Raw genomic sequence first — 21,777 nt, 5'->3', positions numbered from 1 at the left:
TCGGAAAAAAAGAAAAGTTCAAATTGCCTTTTTATTTTTCTCTTTTGTAACCACTGCCAGCACTTATTTATCCACATTTTCACGTTCCTCTTTTTTTTCTCCTGTATATATTTATGCCTCCGAGACGGCGATAGTTATAGATGTCGGCATTACGTTTTCAGGCTGTCTATCCCATTCTCGTGAACACAATATCTCAGGAACACCTTGAAGGAATTTCTTAAAATTTGACACAAACGTTCACTGATTGATTCTGATTCATTTGGGGGTCAAAGGTCACACAAATGTCTCATAAGATAAAATGACTTAAGTGATGAAATTCTATATCCAAAAGGTCAAAGGTCAACTTCACTGTGACATCATGGTGTTCTGAAAAGACACTTTTGCGCCGTTATTTAACGCCATAACTCAGGAACAGAAGCTGAGATTGTGACCATATTTCACATTTGGTCATATACTGAATTGGTGACACTAATCTTGAGTGTCCACCTTGAAACTGTGCTGATTGCATTGATCTTCTGTGCTGCCAGGATTGAAGATGTCTGTGGAACATCCACATTTCAGAATTTGTTATCATTGTCTGCTATCAGTCAGATTTATTGGTCAAACATGTGAACACATACAAGGATTCCTTTGAAGTGTTCACTACACATATTACTGTATATGATTTGGGCAGATATGGATGTAAACTACAACTTGAGCTCGTTGGTTGAGGCATACAACCACAAGGCGGTAATTTCCGTTATATTTATCGTACATGCTTTTATTTTTTTTTTTAAGAAAATCTGCAATCTCAAAATGTGATCACCTCTCCTAACAACTCCCTGCTGCTCTACTGTTTTGTGCCACTACATACACAACAATATTTAGTGCTGCTAATTGGCTTTGAATCTAATCACCATATTTCCAGTGGTGTTTTTGATACATTAAAGTGATAAAAGGTTGTTTAGTCTCTTCAGGTACACAACACTGACACCGTTAGGTATATATGTTCATGTATTTGCTCTGTGTTCCTGTGCAGCCATTCTGGCCGATGGGAACAGGCTGTGCCAGAGGCTTCCTGGCTGCCTTCGACACGGCGTGGATGGTAAAGAGCTGGGCTCAGGGTCGGACCGTTCTGGAAGTGCTGGCAGAAAGGTACACACGTGTGTGTTTGCATATTAATTTCATTCAATGTAGCTCAGCATTGTATGTTTAAACATGTTTATTGTTTACATTGGATTGATATGACAAACAGCATGTATTTTTTGTGCTGTGGTTTTGTTTCCATAGGGAGAGTATTTACCGACTGTTACCACAGACAACAACTGAAAACATTGCCAAAAACTTTGACCAGTACACCATAGACCCCGGGACTCGATACCCCAACCTCAACTCCTCCTGTGTCAGGCCTCACCAGGTGAGAGGAAGATCTCTCATTGGCTATTGGCTTCATTTTTAACTAATATGAGCAACTTTGTGAAGGTCTTGATTGTAATCCTTTTTCCTTTCCCTCCCTGTTTCAGGTGCGTCACTTGCACATCAGTGGAGAGCTCACTTCCTGCTCTCTGGAGCGTGCTGCTACCATACGACGACCTGTCAATCTCAGCAGAAGAGGTAAGTGTTTAAGGACGTGACAGACTCAAAGCATGACTGCAGCTGACTCATTGACAGGGTTATGCAGAGTAGTGATCTGATTGACAGGGTTTCCTCTCCTTGGAAAGGATCCTAGTGTGAACATTGTGGCCTACCTCTCTCCTTTCACTTCCCTTTTCTCTAAGAGTAGCAGTCAGTAACAATCTGAGGTTTGTTTTTACATGTGGATTCAGTGCAGAGAGAAGACTTTGACAGAAGAGCTGCTGGGATGTGAAAGAAAAAGTTAAACACATGCATATCTCACTCTCCAAGTTCAACATTACTTTATTTTCCTATTTTAAAACTGACCCTGTATTTGAGCCAGAAAAATTTTAAAAAAAAGTGCTCACATACTTTTGAAATCTTCGTATACAGTATAATGATGAAATGTGTGAGGCAAAAAGTAAACATTTGGTCATATTTGTGACCAAATTTAATTATAGTTTAAAGTTTGAAGTCTGATTATATTTGTACTCTAGTCATTCACCAAGGGCAGCGAGTAAGTACAAGTCCAGACAGAGACATGTACATACCTCAGCACCAACCAGGACCTCACACTGTTGGCTGTTGCCTGGCTGTGACATCATATCTTCTTTAACTGAAACTTCCTAAGGGTCTACGTGATTGATTTTCCAAGATAGTTCAAAGTTATTAAATTGTTATAATGAAATTCTGCCTCTCTGTGTTTCTTTTGTAGTGTCAGAGATCAGACCAGCAAGGCTTCTGACCTGGTGCCAGAAACAGACAGAGGGCTACAGGAATGTGACAATTACAGACCTGACCTTGTCTTGGAGAAGTGGCATCGCCCTCTGTGCCCTCATCCACAGGTTCAAACCCCAGCTGATGTAAGTAACACACATCCGACAATATCAGTCCCAGCCTGCAGAGTTGCCACTTCCCATTTAAAACCAATTTCAATAACTTAATCTTATCTTTACTCTATATAATGCACATGCTTTCAGATAACATTTTTTTTTTGTAAAATGACCTCGCCACCTTTTTTTTAAAACAACTAGTGAGAATTTTTTATTATTTAAATTTTTTTTTTTTTTATCATTAAGGTTATATCTGAACTTAACTGAACTATATACAGACAGTTCCAATACCTGAATCAATGTGGATCCAACAAAAAATATTTTTGAGTGTTTAATTCAAAAATGATTTCCCTTTCTGTCTGTTGAACTGGAGTTGTGCAGAAAAACAACTTGTGCAGGGCAAAGAACAAAAACTGTCAGTCTGCCTTCCACAGCATGAGATTTAGCCAGAGAAACTGTAGATTAGTGCATTTACAAATCTAATTATATCTTCTCACCCTTTAATTATTACCTTCACACCCGGTGCATACCACTACAATTTCATGTGGTCCTGTGAGTTTCCAGGAACCACTGGTATTTCTCCTCCTCGCTCTACCATATGCATGTCTGTCAGCAGAGCAGACAGTAGAGAGAGAGAGAGAGAGAGACACACACACACAGAGACACAGAGAGACAGAGACAGACACAGAGAGACAGACACAGAGAGAGAGAGAGAGAGAGAGAGACAGAGAGAGAGAGAGAGAGCCTCTGCACTCACTGAATAACACCAAAGTTTGTGTGTGCTGCAGCTAGGTTACTGCTCCCCTCTTTACATTACTTCTGATGGTGTCTGCACACTGTCAATGTAGATGGAGATGTCAGAGCTGGGGTTTTTCTCCCATTAGACTTCATTTGCTGCCAATTTCTGTTGCAATATGAAAAACGGATTATTCTACTGGATTGGAAATCGATGTAGACACATTTCTGTCATTGCATTGTGCTTGCACTCACGGTTCATATCAGTGTGTATATTATCTCACACTTACTCCCTGCCAGTCACCTGATATGCAGGAATGAAAGTCTCTAATTCCTACAAATTTTACTGTCACATTCCTGTCTCTGGACATCTTAAATAGATATGTAGGTCGTAGGTTACTAGAAAGTAGGCATTTTAGAAAGAAACATTTCATTTATGTAATGCAAAATGCTTGGGAGAAATATAAACCAGAAAAACACAAAATGAAATGGTCTAAAATTGGGACAGTTTGTGATCACAATAAATGCTGAAACAGGCTACAACAGTAACCACTGTATATATTTTTCCTAACTGCTTTGCCATGACATACTCAGCCACGGTCTTTTTTTCATTACTTGCCTCCATCAGAGATTTTGACTCATTAAAAGAGGAGGACCATGCTGCAAACCTCCAGCTGGCTTTTGACATCAGTGAGCGGGAATTCGGGATTCGATCAGTCATATCTGCGAAGGAGCTGAGTGCTGAGGAGGAGCTGGATAAGACCAAGATGATCGCCTACCTGTCCAACTTTTACGAGCTCTTCCGTGGAACGCCTCTACCTGCATCAGGTTCTTTATTGTACTCTACTCACCTCTGCTTCCTTAGTGAAAGCTTCTGCAGCCTGTTGTTAATGTGCTGTTTCTGCCCTCTTCTTTTTTTTTTGTCCTTGTCTTCTTCACCACTGTATTTGACTGCATTGTGTACAAACAACAAAAGAAAACCTAAAATTGGAATGACAGAGAAGGTTTTAAATTTCTTTTGCTTTGCTGTGAAAGCTTGTGTGTTGTTTTATCCTGTTAATGAAAGGAAATGGCATGAGAGGAATGTGCATCAGTATCACAGCCATGGACTGCAGCAATCTGACATTCCTGACAACATACAGCTGCCTGTCCCAACAGAAGTGCTTCTTAATGTCTGCCTACTGTATACAATGTTGTATTATTCAACATCTTCTTTAACTTATTACCTTCCTCTTTCATGCAGCTCAGTGATTCAGCTCTTGTCTTTTAGTGGAACATTCCTCTACACAAATACAGTAACGACTCTTTTTCTCAGACCGCTCATATAACTTCTATAATCTATAAAGCAATAACGCTTTGATATCATGAGACATTTATGGCTGTGCACAGTGGAAAATATGAAAAGTCTGATTCAGTCTTGTGTTATGCTGCAGGTTCCAGAGAAGTGGATGAAAACAATGAAGATTATCCATCTGAGGAAGTCAGAAGTAATAATAATGTGCTCAATCTTGCACAGCCCAGGAAACGGGTGCCAAAGGTAACTCCCCCTTCAAGTGTTTAAATCTCATGCACTGAATACGTCAAGTTTTCGGTGTCTTTATTTCTTGCTTAAGTGTTTGAAAAAAAAACCCAAACATTTTATTGTATTTCAGTGTCAAAATACTTTTATTTGAGTAGTTTGTTTCCACTTTCAAACTTCTCTTCTTGTGACTGTTGCATATTCAGTCTTATTTCCATGCTCTGTGTTTCCAGGATGAGAAGAAGTCAGATGGTTCAGATCCCATTTACAAAAGGAGGCGAAAGTTCTGTTATCTGGAGGAGGTTTGTTAAGAAACTATTTGTAAGAGCTGTGTGGACGTTTTGATATATTACTAAGTTTTTGTCCGCCTCTTTCTTTCTCTGTAGGCCACCAATCTGTCCAGTAACGGCTCCCCAGTACGAGAAGGGCAGGAGCCCAAAGAAAACAAAGTGCGCTCAATGGCTTCTCAGCTGCTGGCCAAATTTGAAAGTACAACCAATTACACTGTCCGCAAATCACAGGTAAAGTACACTGTAGGTTGTATTTCATCAAATTTTGTTTATCCGTTGAATGACAATAGTTTTTTATTAAGGCTGTAAGTAAACTGTTTATGCATTCATATCCGTTATTTATATTTTATGTAAGATCTATTTATTGTTTACGGACTTATTCGTTTACATCTTTCCTGAGTATCGATAGTTAAAAAGGCCATTTGTCCTCTATTTTACGGATCATAAAGAATGTTTTAATTGTCCCTCGTTGGAGCTGGAGCTCAGTCAGTAGTTTGTGGTTTTAATCTGACAAAACTTTCCTTTTGCTAATGCTATAAAATCTTCTCTTGTCTGTGTTGGCTATTTCTAGCATTTCATCTTTTTCTGCCTTCTCTATTTCTGTCCCTTTTTCATGAACTCATTTTTTCCTAACCCTCTGCAAAATCTCAGTCACACTATGAGAGGTCCTTGCTGCTTCATACTCTTGACCTGCCTGAGAGTCTGCCCGTCAAACTCAGGTCTCCGGTCCCACCTAAACCTCCTCCAGTGACGCAGGTAGTCTGGAGCACCACAAATTGTACAAACAGCAGCCAAAGGTGTCAGAAAAACATCTTTGAAACTAGTGACAGTCTGTAAAACTTCACATAAAATGAAAAGTAGTTTGTTGCTAATTCTTCCTGCTCTCCCAAAGCACATGTACATCATATCCTATGAATGCACAGTGTACATGAAACACGTACACCACCCTACTGTAAAGCCCAAACACAGTTAACCATAAACGTTTCAGTTTTTGAATATTTAAAAGGACATACTGGTGGTTTTACTGTTTCTAGTCCTGAATGGCTTTGAGCCCTAGTTTTACTCCAGAGAGTAGCTGAATGTGATGTCTTCAAGTCTCATTACGGAATAGTGAACCTCAAACACAAAACTATATTGAAATCTTAAAATATACCGTTAAACATCTATTAAACCATTGTTGTACAATTATTTTTCCGTGATGTGCATTTATTTCTAATTTCTTCCTGTTTGTCTTATCTTTTCCATTTGGGTGTAAATTAAAGTTTGTTTTATGCTTTGGTTAAAAACATAATTTCTTATTTTACATTTTACATTTATGGAAAATAATAATCAAATGTATAAGTCAAGTTTTCCCAGGCTCCCGTCTTACATCCCACAGAGTATTTTGTTTTGTTTTTACCCTTGTGTTAAGTATATCTCAATAATATAAACTAATTTAGTTTATTATATTTATCCAGTAATCTTCAGAAATAGGATTAAATCACTCCTTCCTCATAGGTGTAGTCAAAGCATTGTAATCATGGGCTACAGTGTTGTGAAATCACACCTACAAGACAAACAAAAAGCAAATGTAAGTGTGAAAAAGCATCATTTAAATTTAGCCACACTGCCTCTCCAGTTCTTCCTGTTTGTCTTATCTTTTCCATTTGGGTGTAAATTATTTCCATTTGGGTGTAAATTATTTCAATAATATTATAAGACAAAAGCTTTAAAAGCCTTTCTTGCTCACAACTGTTACTGTGGGATGATTACATAACCCTGGAAAACATATAGCAAACAGACCCTGTGATGTATGCAGGATGGTTTTCATGCTGCGCTAGCACGTCTAATGTCTGCCAAGAGGGCAGGAAATCAGTCTGAAGACTTGTGCTGTACTTTGAAAGTGGTTGGCAGCCGTGTGGAGTATTTGTAATTTGTAGTTAATGGGCTGAAACCGATAAAACCACCTGTATGGTTCTTTAAATTATTTACAGTCGTGATGAAAAAGGCTTTATTGCTCGGTGAGGAGCTCACGTGTGTTGTTATCCATTTCAGTTTGAAGTGGGTATCAGAAAAGCAGCAGAACAGTTAATCCGCCTGCCGCCAGAGACTCTGCCCAAACCCCAGCTCCAGCCTCAGTCCCAGCATCCATTTTCTGTAGTGAAGCTCAGACATGTTGATCAAACATATGCCGAGATGAAGGCCCAGCTTCAGCCTGAGAGCGCAGACCCCCCTGCTTCTCCTCCCTCCTGCCACTCAGCAGTCCGTTTCATGTCAAGAATCCTCCATCGCCTCAGGGAGGTGGATGAACACATCTCTGAGGTGAACGGTGTCTCCTCCTTTGTGTCTTTAACTTCTGTTTTCTGGCTGTTTTCCTCTCTGCCCTCTTTTTAAACCATTGTGATTGTTGCATGTTCTGTTCCCTAAAAAGGCCCCAGAGTGAATGTTGATTCTTTTATATAGTTTGTCCTGATTATACATGTAGGCTTGTGTAATGTGCAGATGGTGAAGTCAGCCCCTAATTATCCAGCCTGACAAAAATGGCAAGAGCAGGCCTACAGACCTGGCACGAGCTGAGGCAGACACACAGGCAGATTATTGGCCAGTCTGAGGCCTTGTGGGACAGGTTGGCCAGGACCGGGCTGCAGCCACAGGATTACCTCTGCAAATAAATTGTTTTGATTATTCAGATTTTACAAGCTCATGCCTGCACCGGCTCAGATCAGCACAGCAGAATTGTTTCACCTAGAAGTTTGTAATGAGTGAGCTATTTTAGTTTCCAATACAGTTTTTTGGAGAATGTTCTTAAAATACAGATGACAGATAAATGCATCACTGTTTTAAGCAGCGCCTTAATGGACTGCTTTAGCTTTGTTATTAGCCGTCTATATGCACGTTGGTTAGTTTTAAATCGTGACTGCTGTTCCACTTTGTCAGTGCAGCTTGTCTTCGTGTGCCATTGTTCTGATAAATTCAACTTCTTCCCCTCACATATATTTTTGTACAGATGTCGCTGGAACATTTGTAACACTTCATCTGTGTCAGCTTTGAGCTCTGTGTTGACTGCCATAGCTTTTATATAGCTGATACAGTGCTGCTAACTGGCTAGCATATTTATATATATATATTAGTCTTAGTCTTTATGCTAAACTAAGCTAATATATATATATATATATAATCTCTTTCCTTTGTTTAATCTATATGACTTTGTGGCTTTAGAGAGACAATAGACCTTGGACAGAATTGGACAAGCTGTTTCTCCCTTCTTCCACTCTTTATGCCGAGCTTGGTTCCATACTAAAGATACAGACATTGTGGTGTCATTGACACTTCAACTCTCCTAATTCTCAAATAACAAAGACAATAAGTAAACTTTTCCTCTAACCTTCCTGCTGCGCTCGGGTCTTTCGTGACCCGTTATCACAGCCATTTTGATGCAATGAAAGACCCGAGTACAGCAGGAAGGTTAAGTGATTATTTTCATTATTTTGCCCACTTCGTATTATCAGTGTTTAGAAAATCCAACTTTGTGCAGCATTATTTTGAAATGATCTGAAGTTCACCGATTATCCTTTAATGTGCTTTAAAATCCGACTGCGACGACGTCCGTGTCTGTGATTTCTCTGCCAGGACCGTGTGGCTGTTTTCTGTTCCAGTACAGTATGAGTAACCACATCAAGTGGGGTGTGAAATTAACATAATAAGGCAGCTTGCATTCCACACAGCGACGCTATTGTTCTCCTCTTGACAAAACACACTTAGCTGTCAAATCCTGCTTCTTATTGAGAACGTAGAATAGAAAGGCCTTTCATCCTTTAACCATGCAGTGCTTATTAAGTGGTTATTAGTCAACCTAATCATGTCTACACACAGAGAGCTTTATATTTATTAACGGGAGAATGTGTCTCACTGTACTAAGGAGGCGAGACTAATGACTTCTCTTGTGTTCCTGTATCATCCTGCAGAAAAAAGCTCAGACACAGCAGGTTAGAGAGTTTCATGCAAAGAGTATCAAGGAAAAAGCTGTTCACCTTCGCGGGCTGTTCTCAGAAGACAGTTCTGCTGTACAGAAGGTGATTATCTCCAGCTGGATGTGTGACTTGTGTGTTGCACTACTTGTGCATGTGGAAACGGGTCATGTTTAAGATCACAAGTGTTGCACGCAGTCAGTTTTCTCCCTCATCCTTTAGTTTTCTTTGGGTGCACTTCATCCTTGAAAAAGAGTGTGTGTTCATGATGCTTGTTCCAGTGGTGAAGGCTCAACATATTTTGTCCATCCCAAAGGCAACACACAGAAATCCTGTGTGTTGAGCGAGGGATTGTTCTAAAAATGCAAAAACAAGCATCTCGGCACACGGTTTGCATTGTTGTCAATCTCTCATTTTATTATGAGAGATCGATTCATCCAGAAACACAGTGCTTTGCATGAGAGCTTTGTTTGAACTGCTGTTTCTGCTCCTTGTGCTTTTAATTACCGGCGGTCCTCCCAGAGGAGAAGTGTGTGTTCTTGCGGTGGCACTTTGTGGGTTTCTCTCCTTCACCCGTCCCGAACAGCCTGCCCCAACCCAACAGCCACATGTTATATCAGGATGTACACTAGTTTCATTTAAGGGAACAGCTCCCGGTAGACAATTGTAATCTATTATTTTATGTTTGGATCAAACTCTAAATTGATGTTTTGTAAAAAGTCTTTGTCGAACAAAAGCTTTTTACCAGTCAGTGATCGTTGAAATTCATGAATGTGATGGAAATTCATTAAAGTGTCATAATGTGGTTTCAGTTAATGTGAAATGATCATTGAAAATCAATCAGAACGAAGTGTCTGACATTAGAGCTCATTTTTTATCTGCTGTCAGGACTTCACGGTTGTTGTTTTTTTGGTTTCCCAGGGCGGTTCAGTGCGAAGGGCGTTTCCCCAGTCGGGTGACAAGTGCCACTCATGCGAGAAGCGTGTTTATATGGTGGAGAGGGTTTGTGCCGAGGGCCTCTACTTCCACAGGGAGTGTTTTCGCTGTTCGACCTGCAGCTGTGCTCTGCGACAGGGAGCGCAAGCCTTCCACTCTGAAGAGGGTATGTGTGCAGCCACATATCACTTACATACTGTAGCACAAAGATCAGGATGAATTGGTTTTGCTGACATAATTCCCCCTGACTTTTGTTGTTATCTTACAGGGAAACTTTACTGTAAACTTCATTTTGATCAACGCAACAATGGGACAAACCTGCGGAGGAATTTCTCTCTACGCTCTGTGAGTATCTCGTGGGTTTATCCATCACCTTCTTACGTTAATTACTGTAAAATGTCTAACTCCGTGACCTCTGTCCCAGAACCGTTGTGGAGTTCAGGAGCGATGTGCTGTTGATGAAGAAGGCTCGCAGCCCGGCGGTACTACAGACCTGCAGAGTCAACCTGCAGCAGGTACCTTCAGGTCCTTCATAAGGAAACAGCTTAGCTGGCCCCTGAGTGTGTCTCGTGCTGTGTGTAACGTCCCCTGGCATCTGTCCCGCCGTGTGTGCAGTGCAGCACAGGCCCTCGCTGGCCACCTGAGGGACAACGCCCAGGACTATACCTTGTTGTATGAGCTACTGAGCATGAGCTTGCCCCTGCTGTTTGTTCTACAAGAGGTACTTCTGCAGATGTACACAGAGGCTGTGCCCGATGGGCCGAGCTCTTTCCAACCTGTCCTACTTTGGCTGCAGGAATATATCGGACACAGGCTCATCTAGACTCCCAGCAGACGCCTGCTGTTAATATTTAACCTCAACTTTTCCAAAAAACGCCGTTAAACATGTGGCTGAGGTGCACATTAGCTGGAATGTTCTCGTCATATTATCATCTTCAAATGTGCACAAGCACCTTCTTAATGTTTACTTACCTTTTATGATGACACTGTAGGTAGATTTGCCAGTGTGTTGGATGTAATTGTGCTCCAGCCAAAGAAAAGACATTGAAAGTTGCTTATACAACTTTTTGCAGTTTACTTTTTGCAATTTACTTGGGACAGTTTGTCAGACAATGAAAGCTGCACCAAATACGTTTGCAGTGGGCTTGATGTGGAAACTGTACAGTCCTGTAAAACAAGTAGTTAAAATGCAGATAAATAAAACAGGCCTCAGTCAGTGGATTAAAGACTTTAGACTGCTGAAATGTAGAATTTAACTTTTTACAAACTGTATTGGAAAATTGGTTCTGCGTTTAAATTTTGTGAACTCTGGTTTCAACTGACTGACTTGATGCACTTTATCTTTGAGAGCTGCCTCGTCGATGTAGCAGTAAACTGTCACATTGGACAAAAGCCTGGTGTCATGGAAACCGTGACTAGGCAAATCTGCTCCTGCCATGTTTTCTTTACATGTGTGCAGGTATGTGTGTTTTACACGCATGTCAAATTTTTTTTCCTCTATCATTTTATGATCTGATCTCTGTTTACTCTCATTAACGTCTAATTTTTTTTTTTTTTTTATGGATGACACCAAAGACAAAGAATCTCTGAGATTTTGATACTATGGACTTCCCTAAATACTGTCGAGTATTTAGTTGTACTTTGCTGCCATCTACTGTTGACTCAGAAAAGAAACATGAAGGGAAAATATGAAACCCCACCCCTTCATGTTTCACCTCTGCCTTGTACACCATCACAAAGAATTACATTTTAAATGTTTGAAAGGGTTTTTGGATTTACTGTAGACAGCAGAACCAGTAAGCATGTTGTGATGGTTTGAATGTATGTCACTCTCTTGCCATAATTTCAAAGCATGTTATCAGAAGATCAACTGCAAACCTCTTTGACAAGAAGCCACATGGTTGCTTCCTCTTCAGATACGTTATCTAATGGTGCTTGTAAAGCATTTTAGAGCTGCAGAGTATTCTGTTTAACTTTAAATATATTTGAAAATGATTTTTTTTTTTTAAATGTCAGGCATTTTCCTTCAGTGTTTACAGCACGTTAACATTATGTTTGTGTTTTGTTTTCTGCTGCCTAATATTACATGTTGAATTAGAGAATCTGCTGCATGTGACATGAGCTAAATGTCTTCTTTACAGTGCAGCTGGAAAACATCAGTGTTTTAAAATACCAAAGAATGGTTTTCATACATACTACCTGGTCTTGTATAACATGTAAGTCATGCATCTGTTAAGCAAGTCGCGCAAACTGTAACATGGACAAAGGTGCCAGCATCAAAATACACTCTTCACTATGAATGTCAGTATTTTGTTTTGTTGTCATAAACTTTTTCTACTTTGGTGCGTCTTTATGTTCTCAGCGTTTCAGGTCATGTTTCTCTTTTCCTCTCGTTCAGCTGATGGCTTTTATGAAGCGTGTGAGGCGACCGGGTGGTTCGGAGAAATGACGTTTTAAAGGTGATCACCTTCATGGTCACGTGGTTGCGTGCCATAATTGTGAGGTGGCTGCAGGTTTGATGTAAAATAACTGACACAACGTGTCTGAGATGACTGAACAGCATTTTCAGTGTGAAAATAATTCAAATAATTTCCTTTTGAAGTGACACTGAATTTTGGCTAAACTAAACTCGTGACTAATGAATGGCTTCAGTGATTGTCGTTGAGCTGTTTTGGGAATGATGTACTAACGCAGCGTGGTTGTGACCTCTGCCCACACACACTATAGATAACAGTATGAAACCAAATGGGAGTTCAGTCTGATTCCACTGGTTAATAAAGATTTCTTCACATGCAAAACAAATACTGTAACAGATTTTTGCACCAAATCCAAACGTGTTTTCATAATTTCTCTGTCACCCAAAGAGTTTTTGGTTCCACTACCCTCACATGGACTTGGATAAGCGGTACCAAGGAGAACAGAACCTGTTCGCAGATTACTGCCGGACACTAAAGTGTAACAACATCCTTATTCATGAAGAAGTAATATACACTGTCACCTAAAAAACAAGGCCTGAAAGAAATATAAAATGTTGTTTTATTGGACTTATAACTGGTAAAAAGAACAAACCCAGACTTCAAATCAGGTTTTATTCCAATATTTTTGCACTTAAGTAAAAGTGTTCCTTTATTAACATCAACTTTGCAATTTAAAATCAGCAAGAGTAATCAGCTGACTAATCAATTCTGTAACTATTAACCAAACAATCCCATCACATTGTCCATTCAGTGATTGTTAACTAGTTGTTCCTCAGCAGATGGGTGTGGCCAGTTCACATGGATGACTAGATGTTCAATTTAAACTACTGTTTTCCAGCTCAACAATGAATATTAAATCAGTAGAAATTGATTGATTCCGAGATTAAAATTCAACAGTTTTCCTGTATGTTGTTGAATTTCTGTGTCTCGTGAGCTCAAGATGCATTTTAAAAGGGAACTCGCCTCCATGTCTGTTTACAGGTTTTAGGGAGTGTGAAAAAAACTTGTCTTTTGTGGGTCCAGAGGAATAAACGACCTCCAGTGATGTCACTTTAGTCGGTATTGACTAAGTCTGAAGATGACAAATTTGATAATGGAAACGAAAAAAAGTTTGGAGTCAGAAAGAAATAAGCTCAACAGATGTCTGCAGCTCATTTCCACTGGAGGCGAGCAGCTAGAGCCACTATGTACACATCTGAACCTCTGAATGGCAGTCCAGGTGCATTATGAGAAATAGAGGCCTCAGGAGAAAGAACACATATCTGGAATAAAAAAAGACAAAGTATTCTTTAAAAAAACAAAACAATGAAAACAAACCAAATCTGTTCAGTTTCCTTTCAAACTCACCTGCGTGCCTGTTGACTTTCAGGATTAGGAAAACTGTTGGTAAACTCAACACGTTGTTGTTAAGCAACACTTCCATAATCCCTGCACAGTATTTCTTCACTGAGTGGAGAAAAAGGAAAGCAACAGACTGCTGAGCCTCTCATTAAGTTAAAAGTTGTCCATTGTGCCGACACCTGGACGTGTGCAGTGGAGACGTGAAGGTTAGAGAGGACTACATGTGGGTGGATGCACTGAAAGTGCAAAGCGCCCCTCCCTCGTCACCGTGAGCCTTTCAAACCTGCTGATCCAATAATGCTGCTCGCTGGCCGGCAGATCACACTGTGATCATACTGGTGGAAATGTAACTGTGGAAAAGAGCCACAGGTCTTTATTGGTTCAGTTACATTATCATGATGATCTGACAATAACGACCCACTTAACATTTCCAAACAAAGGTTCAATGTAGAACCTTTTAGAGAAACTTTCTAACTGTGTGCATCGACCTCGGTTACTTTATTTAGTCTTCGTGGCCTAACCCCTAAATAAGTACACATTCATGGCATTTCTCTGCTTCCTCTTCAGTAAATTGAAATGAAAAAGTGCATCTAGAAGCTGCTCAGGAATGCAAAGAGAGCTTTTAGGACTGAATCTCCATTCATTCAAAAAAATGTGCTATTACATGATTTTACTTCTCATAAAGTCCTTGACTCAACAACAGTTTATACTTCTGCTCAAACTTCTGCTTTAAGAGTAAATAAAGAGAAACTTTAACAGTGGCTGGTCAATTATTGATTCCGCTCTCCATTTAACTAATACTGCACTGACTTCTTGTACTCCTACTATTGATAAGATGTTATAATTATAAGCATGACTTGTCAGTCCAACACAGTAGAAGAGCCAGAGTTGTCCACGTACACCTCATCCGCCGTGTCGAAGTGTAGCATGAAGACATGGACGTGTGTTTGGAGTGTTTTTTTGTGTGTGATGTTTAGAAGACAACAAAATTTAACGCACAACAAAACCCTTTTTGAAATCTACTCCTTATGACACCAACAAACTGACAGAAACCTTTATAAAATAACTTCCCTCAAATCACCCCAACAAAATAAAATCCTGCTCTTTCAACAGGACTTGAATGTGAGAGGCTCATTTTACCACCATTTCATTCATGCGCATGACAATGTTTGTCGCTATCGTACATAATCATTGGTATTTGGTTTATTTAATTAGATCTAAAAGCTGACTTCTGTTTTTTTTTTTTTTTTTTTTTTTTATAGATATGACCCAAGTCTCATCTGGTAAAACAATTACACTGAAAACAAGTTGAACTGAGATAAACAGTGTGTTGAAAAAGTCAGTGCTCTTTGCTGTTTGTTCGCAACTTTTTTCACAAATTTTAGAATTAGGTGTTACTCAAAGATCGTCCATGATGTCAAATATGTCTTTCAGTTGCTGTTTTAGCATCAGCTCAAATTAGAAACTGTAAAGAGCAGTCAACAGTGCACTTGTCTACAGAAATATTCAGATTTCTTTTCCGGTGTTTGTCTCCTTTGGTTTTCGATATGAAGTTGACAGAGAAGAGAGACATCACTTCCCCCACTCAGGACTGAGAAGGACTAATTACTACTGAATCATTTTAAGGATGTGATTTTATAAAAAAAAAATAAAAAAATACTGTTGTCTTCACTTAATGGTTTAATGTGCTCTTGAGCAATTCCTGTATTACTTTTTTTTATTCAGTAAATGTACATGTTGTGACTTTAATATTGTGAATAATTTTAGGCTGCCTCACATTAATTGCCTTTGATTGTGAGTCACCAACAGGTGTTTTCTGGAACCTGCAAATTTACTCTCAATTCAGGAAAAGAACTTTAACCAAATGTCAAATGTCCACACCCACGATCTACAAATTAAAATATTTCCTCACAGATCAGTGGCAGTGATGAGCCTTTAATGGTTTCTATCCAGAGGTTCATGATCGCATCATTGATAAATCAATGGATATCATGAATACTCTTGGAGGTATGATGTATTTCAGTATGTGGAAACTTACCTCTGTGTCTCTTTTACACTTTGTGCAACAGGAATAAAACCTCCCTAATAAAGCACATAATAAACTGGGATTTCTCTGTCTCCTCTTTAGTCTATCTTAAAAGAAAAAAATGTATCTTATGTTGTGTTGCAAACTCTTCAGGAATGCGCACAGGCCTCGAAGGGCTAAGCCTCCAGTGACTTGGAAAAAAAACTGCTGAATAAAACAACAAAATACTTTTCCAAGAAATGGACCACTGAACTTAAACAAGTCCTTGACTCTAAAAAGCCTGTTAATATCAGGAGTTAAGTCTTTGCCACTGGGCCTGTTAATTAAACTTTAAAGTTTTCAAGTTGACTATTAAAGAGTAAAAAGATGAAGAGTTTCCTCATTAACAGGCAATGGAGGTCAAAGAAAATTCTACAGTTGCTGATGATATATAGTGTAATATAAAACTGCTCAGAGCAGGTTGAACCTCAATTTTGTTTAATTGAAGGACAGAGAAAGGTGATGTCTTGTATCACTGAAACTATAGCTTATAGCTATGATACTGTTCTGAGAGTCGCATGAAGATGGTTTCAGGATATAGCGACAGTCAATGTTTCCGCGTGACATAATAGGGAATTTGTGCCTCTTTTGGTTTACTGCAGAGAATCTCGTTTATGAATAACGCTGGTGCTCACTGGGAGATTTTCAGATCATAACCGATTTAAAAAAATATAGGAAACCACAGGTGTAATGACACAATTTAACAGTTTTAAATTTTTTTAGTCAAAAGCACGTGCACGCCATACGACTCAGTCAAGAAGCAGAACCACACGTGGTTCAGAGGGATTCCAGGGACTTGAGATCTCTCAGAACCTCTCGAGATCAAACGTGACTTCAAAGCAAAACAAACATGGCTGCTCCAATCCTGTCGGTAATTAAAATTATGTCTGTAAACCCTTTGCACCACAAGGTCATTTGGACTGAGAGATCAGACCAGCCTCGAACCTGAATTGAAAGAGGCAAATTGGACCTAAAATTGGCCCAATTATCATCTAGTGTGGGGGTCAGTCTAGCTAGGCTTGGTTTTATCATTAATATGAATGTATATGATAGCTGATGCTCTGAGGGAAAATATTTAAAGGAATTTACCTGAGAGACTTCTTTTAATTCATGTTTTTTAAAATTTGTATTATTTGTTATATGTTATATTATTGAATCAAAACAGTTCTGCGGATGCAAAGTGTATTAATAACACCATTTACTATTGCAATTAAATCTGAGAAAGACTTTGAATAAAAATCTGGATTTTGGACTAATTTCAGACAAAATCTCCCCCGTCGAGAAGACACACAATTTTTCTGATGAAAAGAAAAATGAGGTGTTTTCAGTTCTACCAGAATAACTGCGGTGCACCGCTGTTGTTTTATAAAACACAGTCCGGCAGGAGCAGAAGTGCCTGCGATGTGTGTGTGCAATCTATTTACTGACCCCTCATGACTTTTCCATTTCTCTGTTTTTTTTCCTTTTCTAATGAAATAACATTTTCCTTTAAATGAATAAAGAGACAAATAGAAAACAAGTTATACAGTAACAATGATTAGCATTCAGGCAACAGAGCAATCGCAGCTTGAAATTACATTGAAATTACAGTGGCTACGAAAGTTGATGGAAAAAATAGAAAAGCTGGGACGAGACAAATCTAAAAATATAATGTCATTATTTCAGCACTTTCCCGCAAATCATCCTTTCAAACAGTCAAACACAATTCTCCAAACGAAGCAGACGCATATGTCAGTCAAAATAAACTCTTTAAACATTTACATTTCTTCTGAGGAGAAAATCATCCTCTTTACAACACAAAATTAGCATAAACCGCTGTCATTTTAGACGATTTTCCTCGTATTTTCAAGACTTCTCAATACAGCTGACTTCAGACTTCATCAGTTTACTGAGAACAAACTACTGCTGCTACAAAACATGGGAGCAAACATGGTAAAACGTGGAAACACACATAACGGGACATCAAAGAAGAGCTGATAAATACCCTCTCTGCTTCATACTGACAAATGTAAGAAAAGGACGAATGGCAGCCAATATAATTCCCATCGGATTGTCTGTGATACATTTCAGGTCCTGCTGGACACATGCAGTGAAGCAGTCTTCAGTCTGTCCATGCTGCCGGTCAGAGAGGCTCCTCTCTGTCTGCACCGACTCCTGCTTCGGCCTGTTTGATGAGACAGAGGCAACATAGGAAATGTCTTTTTCTTAACTATCTTTAATCACAGGGCAGGAAACGTCACATAGTGTATAGTATATTGTTGCTCACTGTGTGAGAGACACCTCTAATATTACGATAAGACTATAAATACAAAGCCAGTAGCTCAAACTTCAATCTTAATTTGAATGGATTTGCAGCATGTTTGACTCACACATTTGAACCCTTATCTACTGTTATTTGTGTTTTGAATATATTGAAAGGCACAGGGAGAAGCTTGAGGCCAAACATTCGAATGTATATCTTTGGTGTTTCAACCTCATCCACAACCAAGATGTTGTAGCATTTAAATCATTAACAGTAAGAAGAAGAATTTTCTTAAACTGGAAATCAGCAGCCTGTCATCCCACCGATTTAACGCCCAGATGATGTTTGTGTACCTTGAGAAAACAAACTTCTGCTACATACAGTATTATACCTCTTGAGGCCATATGATCTATAATTAAAACAATCTTAAGACTCTTCAAGACATTTTCTGAATAATTTTTTCATGAATTTTGAATGTATTTTTTCTCATTATTTTACCCTTTTTAAAGTATCTTTTAAATTACAACAAAACAAAAAGACTGCATATGTAAATTCTGTTTCATAGAATTACTAGAAATGACATAACATTCATTAATGACATAGATGCAGGAAAATGTAGTAAAAGATTTTTAGATGAGCCAAAAATATTATTAAATGCATCGTTACTTCTGCTTTCACATCCAATCGGTTGATAAAATGCAGAGACAGATTGAGAACTTAGAAAGTTAAACAAACCTATGTTAGAAAAATAGAAGACAAAAGTAAGTTATATAGTTTTATTTAACTTTATCAACTGATTTGTGGTGAAAGAGTAACTATTAATGAAAACTGAACTGAACAATAGTCATTGATGGTGCAATCAGTTCTTTTGACAAACTTGTCTTGCCTTTGTTGCACTGCATCGAGACATTTGGAAATCCTTTTCTTTCTTTCTTTTTCAGTGGTGTACAGTTATTTCAAATTTCACTCCCCTTGATTTTGCATCAGTGCAAATATTCCACCAAGTATTCAGCAGTCATCTTAAATGAGAGTGTACATTTTTTCACCTGCATGTTTTATCTGAAAATTTTTTGAAGATCCTTGAACAAATCATACGTTGCCTCTTCTTAATTTCAACTTGTGCTCTTAGCATAAGGCAAACATTGGTAATTGGGTTTTTGAAACCAAATCTTGGGAGTACATGACAGCCTTCAACACAACCACAATCGTTCAAATTTTTGCTTTTATTTGAACAAAAAAAATTCCATCAACCTGCTCAAATTGAGCCTCTGTGGCTCGTTCATTAAAGGTGAAATATGCTGCTAAATTGGATGTGATGTTTTATCTCAATTTGTCGCATCCAGGTTTTAAATAATTTTTGTGATGATTACTTGTTTATGTGTGACAGACCACAGATAGATTAGATATGTGTGACAGACCACAGATAGATGATAGATAGATAGATGATAGATAGATAGATGATAGATAGATAGATAGATAGATAGATAGATAGATAGATAGATAGATAGATAGATAGATAGATAGATAGATAGATAGATAGATAGATAGATAGATAGATAGATAGATAGATAGATAGATAGATAGATAGATAGATAGATAGATAGATAGATAGATAGATAGATAGATAGATAGATAGATAGATAGATAGATAGATAGATAGATAGATAGATAGATAGATAGATAAAACTCAATGTGTTCCCCTTCATTTTTCATTTTTGTCATAATGACAGATTTTATAAAAGTGTATTACTGCAGTTGAAATAACTAAACTTAATATGTGCAGTCAATATTCTTTTGTATTTATGATTTCATCAAAAGGCATCTGATGTCCATCATTATCAAGATAAAGAAGTTAGGACAGAGTTAAGCTTTTATTCCATTCAGAATATTTAGATTTCTTAAATTATTTTAGATAAACAACCACCTCTGTGTGAAAACCACATCACATCAGTGGACAAGAGCAAGGAAGTGCTTGGCTGTGAGGGTTGTCAGCTGCACAAGCTCACCTCTTCCTCTGCTGGGGAAAAAGAAGTTGAGTGCATGTCCACCAGGCCTAAAATCTGGAACTGTATCTCCCCAAACCTCTTTGTTTATGTCTGGCCTTTCTAGTTAGCCAATCAAAATGCCATTATTTGTTTTATCTTTCTACTCAGTGTTCCTGCAAAACCCTGAAACTGAACTTACATCCTGTATTCATAAGAGTAATACACCAAACGCAGTCTGCCATGGGGGAAAATAACAGAGGGCTGTTATTATCGTATGACTGTACAGTTTTATGATTCTCATGTCGTGAATTTCACCTTTAAAGATGGTTTCCCAATGTCAGATGCATCAGTCAGAAACATGGCAGAAAGCACTTGTGAATGCAAATTGTAGAGAGAGTGGTGCCATGTTTCCTTCCTCCATAACATATAACTCAGAATATGAATCCAAGTGGGTGAACATGTTCATAAAGAGAATAAATGTTAAAAAAAAATCCCATAATACAGCATAAAAAAATATCTGTGTTTACATGATTCATTTGTATTCATATTCTGAGTTTTAAGAAGTGCTCCTTGTTGGCACAGCTAATGATCATTTTTCTGAGAATGAAACTGCAAGGATTACTGGGATTGGATTGACATTTTTGGCAAGACTAGTACTATTAGAGGGATATTGTAATTAACACTTTGGTGAGGTAATGATAAATCTGGCTGTAGAGTGAACTAATGAGTCATCAGAGAAAGGATTTAACTCACTGCTCCACCTGTTTTGGATTTTCCTGATTACTCCCCAGTTGCGTTTCATGGCTCAGGGGTTTATTTAAGGCAACATCTCTCATTCTCTTTGTTTGTCAACTTCCCTTGTCGTCAACCTAATTTTCCCCTCTGATTTCCCGCCTGTTAATTATGTTACCTGCCTGTTAGTGATGTGCCGGTATCTTGCCTCAGCCCAAACATCATCCTCCTGCCAGTCTTGGGCTGTGGCCTTCCACCAGCCGGCATTCACTCGTCTTCAGCCATCAGGTGCCCCCAAGTCTTTCTCACATTCAAGTCTTCTGCCTTGACCTCCTCTATTATATGCTGACCTTCACCTGTCAGGGGTTCATTTAGTTTCTGATAGACTGGTGCTACAGAATAAATATGTCTGAACCGGTTTGAAGCTCAAAGCACTTCTTCCAAATGACCTTGTTCCTGGCCGTGCATGAAAATGCAGATTTATAGAAACTACATTACAAGGGGAGGCAACAAGTGCAGATACAGGATCAAAGTGACAATCAGTCTTAAGGTAAAGATGGAAAGCTGAAATTAGGTCTGCAAACAATGCAGGAAACAAAATGTGGAACAGGAAATAAGCTTCCACTCATACACTGCAGTACAGTGGATATATAAGAAGATGACTGTCAATGTAAATTACGTAACATAATGCAGCCCCCAGAGCTGCCAACTATTTTGTATTCAAATAACGTGAACTTATTGTGACACTGCTGCCCTGAAATCTGTTTTGTGTGTTTTAGTAGTCTCAAAGTGTTTGATTCTACAAATGGAGACAGTCTCTCCTCGCCGGCATTTCTTGGTGTTCCCCCTTTCTGTAATACATTTGTTTTTTCTCACTCCACCTAGCGGTTGTCACACAGAGTATCTTCCACATCTCTTTGCAGTAAACAAAGCTCTTGTACACTTGCTCAACTTCCAGCCTGAGTTTACACACTTTTTTGGCAACTCCTAAACTTTTTCATCATAACTCAGTGATGCTCCACATCTGTCCTCACTAGTACTGCTGCAAGGGGTCTTCCTCTTGTTGTTTCCTGCCATTTTGA

General features: G+C 38.7%; 1 protein-coding gene across 8 annotated transcripts in view; it reads left to right on the top strand.

The window, feature by feature from the left end:
* Positions 1 to 15,807, top strand: part of mical2a (microtubule associated monooxygenase, calponin and LIM domain containing 2a) — a 34,045-nt gene extending 18,238 nt beyond the window's left edge. For 2 of the 8 annotated variants that reach the window (XM_069693451.1, XM_069693450.1), the window contains exons 9-22: positions 1,019 to 1,134; positions 1,270 to 1,396; positions 1,503 to 1,593; positions 2,309 to 2,456; positions 3,790 to 3,989; positions 4,595 to 4,698; positions 4,914 to 4,982; positions 5,067 to 5,201; positions 5,622 to 5,726; positions 7,005 to 7,271; positions 8,915 to 9,022; positions 9,839 to 10,019; positions 10,122 to 10,198; positions 10,278 to 12,195. In XM_069693451.1, the coding sequence (XP_069549552.1) occupies positions 1,019 to 1,134; positions 1,270 to 1,396; positions 1,503 to 1,593; positions 2,309 to 2,456; positions 3,790 to 3,989; positions 4,595 to 4,698; positions 4,914 to 4,982; positions 5,067 to 5,201; positions 5,622 to 5,726; positions 7,005 to 7,271; positions 8,915 to 9,022; positions 9,839 to 10,019; positions 10,122 to 10,198; positions 10,278 to 10,676 (2,127 nt within the window). In that variant the 3' untranslated portion in view covers positions 10,677 to 12,195. The other 6 variants (XR_011310694.1, XM_069693454.1, XM_069693452.1 and 3 more) reach the window with 6 other exon arrangements.
* Positions 15,808 to 21,777: the final 5,970 nt, after the last annotated feature.

This window comes from Brachyistius frenatus, unplaced genomic scaffold (assembly GCF_029030835.1).
Source record: "Brachyistius frenatus isolate BFR_SWC_R1_liver_20210118 unplaced genomic scaffold, ASM2903083v1 Contig_15, whole genome shotgun sequence".
In the NCBI taxonomy this organism is placed as follows: domain Eukaryota; kingdom Metazoa; phylum Chordata; class Actinopteri; family Embiotocidae; genus Brachyistius; species Brachyistius frenatus.
Note: the sequence above shows the minus strand (reverse complement) of the source record. Positions and strands in the feature narration are given on the sequence as shown.